A 5059-nucleotide genomic window follows, 5' to 3' on the forward strand; every position below is an offset into this window, starting at 1 on the left:
CCGCTCCGCCGCACCCCGTTCCGCCGCCCCCCGCTCCGCCGCCCCCCGCGCTGCTCCTCGGCTCCGCCGTCTCTGGGCTTTAGGCTGGCGGCAGCCCGTTTCTCAGGGAAATAGTGCTTTGTGTAACTGAATTGACATTTGGCCTTGATACCTGTATCTCCTGATAACTGAAACAAATTTCTAAAATAAATATTGTACTTTGATCTTCCAGCCCTGTATTTTTAATGGCAGCTCTGAACATCACTTCATTAAGAATACATTTCAGGAGACTGAAACGCTCCGAGTTTGAACACTAATTATTTGTACAGAAAATTATGACTGCAACGTTTCATTATTCAGCCCATTGGTTTCTTCCAGAAATTAGAAATTATTCTCGATTTTTAAGTAATGTGCTTTCTTGGATGCAGATTTATGGCATTTGTAGTGTAGCATCTGTATAGAAAGTTACCCAACTTTCCACTAACTCTTTTGTAACGTGACAAATCATTTTGGTTCATCGACAGATCTGGGGAAATGATGTACCTTAAAAGTTGGGGGGAACTTCGAGATGTTCCATGTCTCCTGAACTACCTATCGAACCTCATTTTGTTTATAAGTATTGTTCAGATTGTTCTCCTAGCAATTATTTGAGAAAACGAATTAACAAAAATAGAGGTAGGAATTAAACCGAGCACCTCGCAAGAGTCCGAGGTTGGCACAAGTTTGGGGATGTCGAAGTTTAGGGACGCCGCGAGTGCGAGCGCCGCCGTTTGGCTTGTCTGGCGGGTTGTTGCTCCTGCGGGGACCAGAGGTGCGGGTCGGGGTCCCCCCGCCGGGGTCCCCCCTCGGCTCCGGCTGCCCCGGCCGAAGCTCAGACGGCAGGGGAAGGCGGGCGGGCTCCTGACCCGGTGCGGCTCCTGCGGCGCGGCTGGAGCTCGGAGAGTGAGTGCGGGGCACCCGGCGGCTGCGGGCGGGGGTGTGCGGGGTGTGCGGAGATGTGTGCGCCCTCCTGGCTGCCCTGCCGGCCCGGGGCTCGCTGCGGTTCCCTGTCCCCCGTCGTGTCCCGCGGGGGAGCGGGGCGGCCCCCATCGGAGGGTGCACCGGCGGTGCTGGGGGGGTGTTTGCGTGCGGTGGATGGAGGTGCTGGACCCGGCGAGGCCGGCACCCCGGCAGGCAGATGGGGACCCCGCTGCCCGCAGCCTCACGCCCCGCCGGGGGCTGCTGCCGGGCCCCTGCCGCCGTGCACCGGTGCGTGGCAAAAGCGCTGGGTGCGGGGCGCTTGACCCTCCGTTACCGACCTGGTGAAGCGGTGACCTGGCACAAGGGAAGAGCTTGAAGTGGCTGCTGCGTAGAGATCAGTGTTACACGAGGTCGAGCTTTTACTTCTCCCCAGGACTCTATATGGAGCCGTGGGAGAGGACTTGGCGCTTTAATCCCTTCAAAGAAACCGATCTAATTCAAGCCCTACAACTCTTGGAAGTCTTTGAGCGGACAGCGATTGTTTCCACAGGAAAGCCAGATAAAGATCTCTGTGTGCTGGCGTTTAAAGAGACTTCAGTGGCGGTGTGAATACAATTGAACCCAGCGACTGCGGGGAGGATCGAGTTACCTGGGCAAACAGCTCCGGGGGACCGCAGGCGGGGGCATCTGCCCGAAAGGGCACGCACACACCCCCCGCACCCCGCTCCCCCGCCCCAAGGCAGAGCTGAACGTCCCCGCTTGGTACCTGGCCAGAGGGGCCGGCTCACACGCCTGCGGTGGCCTCGGAGCAGATGGGGAAGCGGCGAGGAGGGGAGGGCGCTTCCAGGGCCCCCGGCGGAGCGCGGTGCTGAGCGGCCCGCGGAGAGGCGCGGTGCGAGGGGTCCCGCCGGCTCTGCCGACCACCAGGCGCAGCGGCGGGCGGTGGCGTTAAGCCGTGACCCAGATGCGCTTGGTGGTGGCTACCGGGGAAATAGCCCCGCACGTGGTCCTGAGAAAAGCGGGTTAGACATAAGCACGCACGTATATATGTATATATGTATATATGTATATACACACAGGCCGAAAGGTGAGGGGTGAGGGAGCAGAGCCCTGGGGGCCGAGTTTGGCTTTGTGGCAGGAGGTGGCGAGAGGCGGGCGGCACACCCCCGGTAATAAGGTCCGCGGAGCCCCCCGGAGCCGCTCTGGTCTCCGGGCCAGGCCAGACCGGCTCCCGCGGACGCGCATCCCGCCTCCAGAAACGCCACCGAGAGAGACTCCTGTCTTCATTTAAAGAAAATACGTCTTTTATAGCCGGCCCCCGCTAGGGAAGAGGAAACTTTCCCGTTCGGTTTCTCGGCTGGCCGGTTTGTCGGTGTGTGTGTCTGCGGGAGCGGTCGGTGCCGGTGTCACCCCGCCGTCCCTCCTCCGAGCCCGGCCGGGCGGGGGCTCCCGGTAACACGGGGTTAGCGCCGGCTGAGCGGAGCGAAACCAAACCCAGCTACCGGAGGGGAAAATGTGCGGTTGTTTGCGGAGTCATACCGAGGGCATATCCCTCAGCCTCGGGGGAAGGGCGGGCGGAGGGAGGGAGCGGGGAGGAACCACCGACAATTACTCCAGGGAAGTTTTACGACTGGGATCGACCGGCCCCGATCAGGTGAACTCGCTTGTGCTCCTGTTACTTTGAGTCATCAAACACTATCAGCGGAATCCGGAGGCAGATTTCGCGGGCGATAACAAAGACACATTGTCACTTTAGGGCTCTGCTACAAATCCTTAATTGCAAAAAAAAAAAAAAAAAAAAAGGGCAGTGTCTTGCACATCCAATGCGAGGGTCTCCAGGCGGTAAGGGGTCCTTTGATCAAGAAAATCCAATTATTTGTGTATATACATTTCCCACATAGTGATTACTTCATTAATTGTCCCGCCTTTATCTCCTCCCTTCCCATCCCCCCTAATAATCAGTTCTTTTATCCAGACCAACAAACACACCATAGGAGCTTTGTGGATTCAAAGGATTTGCTTTCGCTTCTGAAAGAGCCGCTATTCTTTGATGATTGGGTAGCGGCAAACTTCAAAGCCATAAATCTTCCCTCTGACTGGCTGGCGGCCCAGCAAAGTCCTTATCAAATTCTTGGAGGTGATCCTGGTGCAGTCAGACAGTCCGCGGAGATCGCGCAGCGCGGGGGGGGTGGGACAGGCACAGAGGCGAAGAGATCAGAGGGAAGAGAGCGAGAGAGAGCGAGAGAGAAGGAAACTGGGCAGCTCCTCGTCTTCCCCTCGGCGTCTCCATGCCTCGGCGGTGCCCCGGCGCCTTCCCCTCTCCCCGGGCGCAGTAGCCATGGCCGCGGTGGCTGTCCTCCGGAACGACTCCCTCCAGGCTTTCCTCCAGGTCAGTACCCGCGCCCGGGGCTGCCCGCAGGGCGCCGCGACCCGCGGTGCCGGGGGGGTGCAGCTGGCGCTTTGCCGCCTCCTTCCCGGGGTCTCGCCCCCGCGGCGGCCCGGGAGGGGCGGGCAGGGTCCCCCCGCGGGGGGGAAGAGGCCGGGTTCGGGCTCCTCGGGCCGGCAACTCCCCTCTCCCGCCAGGAGCCCGGCGGTAACTCCAGGCAGCGGCCCGGGGCGGGGGGAGGACGGGATGGACGGATGCGGGGCGGGGGCTGCCCCCTGACCGCAGCGGCCGCTTCCCCGGCGCCCCCGGCCCAGGAGCGGTGGCGGGGCCGGTCCCCGGGCGGGGCGGGGGGGACGGGGCTCGCCCTGCCCGCTCGGGCAGAGCCGTTTTGGGGCGGCTCGCCGGCCGTGCGGGAGCGGCGCGGGCAGGAGGCGCAGAAAGTTTCCCGCGGGCGGCGCGGCCGCTCCCGGGGGTCGTCGTCGGCGAGGAACGCGCTCTCCTCCTCCCTCCCTCCCGCTCCCGCGCAGGACCGCACCCCCAGCGCCTCCCCAGACTTGGCCAAGCACTCGCCCCTGGCTCTTCTGGCCGCCACCTGTAGCCGGATCGGACAGCCGGGCGCAGCGCCCTCGGATTTCCTGCAGGTCTCCTACGACCCGACGCTGGGATCCCCCTCCAGGATCTTCCACCCGTGGAGCGGCGAGATGCCGGCGCACTCCCCGGGGGGGCTGCCGCCGCCGCACCCCAGCCTGGGGCTGACCCCTCAGAAGAACCACCTGCAGCCCTCCTTCGGGGGGGCGCACGAACTGCCCCTCACCCCCCCGGCGGACCCCTCCTACCCCTACGAGTTTTCCCCCGTCAAGATGCTGCCCTCCTCCATGGCCGCCCTGCCGTCCAGCTGCCCCCCCGCCTACGTCCCCTACGCCGCCCAGGCCGCCCTGCCGCCCGGCTACTCCAACCTGCTGCCGCCCGCGCAGCCCTGCCGCCAGCTCTCCCCCAACCCGCCGCCCGAGGACATCCCCTGGTGGAGCATCCAGCAGGCCGGCGCCCCGGCCGGCTGCGGCCACCGCTTCCCCGCGGCCGCGGCCCTGCCGCGGAGCCTGGTGCTGGGCCACTCGGACTTCGCCCAGTACCAGACGCAGATCGCCGCCCTGCTGCAGACCAAGTCTCCCCTGGCGGCCACGGCCAGGAGGTGCCGCCGCTGCCGCTGCCCCAACTGCCAGTCGGCCGCGGGCAGCGCCCCGGAGGCGGAGCCGGGCAAGAAGAAGCAGCACATCTGCCACATCCCGGGCTGCGGCAAGGTGTACGGCAAGACCTCGCACCTGAAGGCGCACCTGCGCTGGCACACGGGCGAGCGGCCCTTCGTCTGCAACTGGCTCTTCTGCGGGAAGAGCTTCACCCGCTCCGACGAGCTGCAGCGGCACCTGCGGACTCACACGGGCGAGAAGCGCTTCGTCTGCCCCGAGTGCGGGAAGCGCTTCATGCGCAGCGACCACCTGGCCAAGCACGTCAAGACCCACCAGAACAAGAAGCTGAAGGCGGCGGCGGACGGCGTCAAGCGGGAGGACGGCCGCGACCTGTGACCGCCGGGCGGCGGGGCGGGACCGGCCCGGCACCGCACCTGCGGGCCGCCCTGAGCCGCGGGGAGCTGGGCCGAGGGCGCCCGGGGGCCGGGCGGCGGCGGGGAGGGAGAGGGGCGACCGGCTCTCGGACTCGCGTCGGGCCCGGCGAGCGGGA

At 64.6% G+C, this 5059-nt stretch overlaps 1 protein-coding gene across 1 annotated transcript; it reads left to right on the top strand.

Moving 5' to 3' along the window:
• Nucleotides 1-2807: 2807 nt before the first annotated feature.
• SP5 (Sp5 transcription factor) lies at nt 2808-5011 on the top strand. Its single transcript, XM_014954236.1, has 2 exons — nt 2808-3328; nt 3853-5011. Exons 1-2 carry the CDS (start codon nt 3278-3280, stop codon nt 4903-4905), a joined length of 1104 nt encoding a protein of 367 aa, XP_014809722.1. The 5' UTR covers nt 2808-3277; the 3' UTR covers nt 4906-5011.
• Nucleotides 5012-5059: the final 48 nt, after the last annotated feature.

The sequence above is a fragment of the Calidris pugnax genome, unplaced genomic scaffold (assembly GCF_001431845.1).
Source record: "Calidris pugnax isolate Ruff unplaced genomic scaffold, ASM143184v1 scaffold103, whole genome shotgun sequence".
Lineage (NCBI taxonomy): Eukaryota > Metazoa > Chordata > Aves > Charadriiformes > Scolopacidae > Calidris > Calidris pugnax.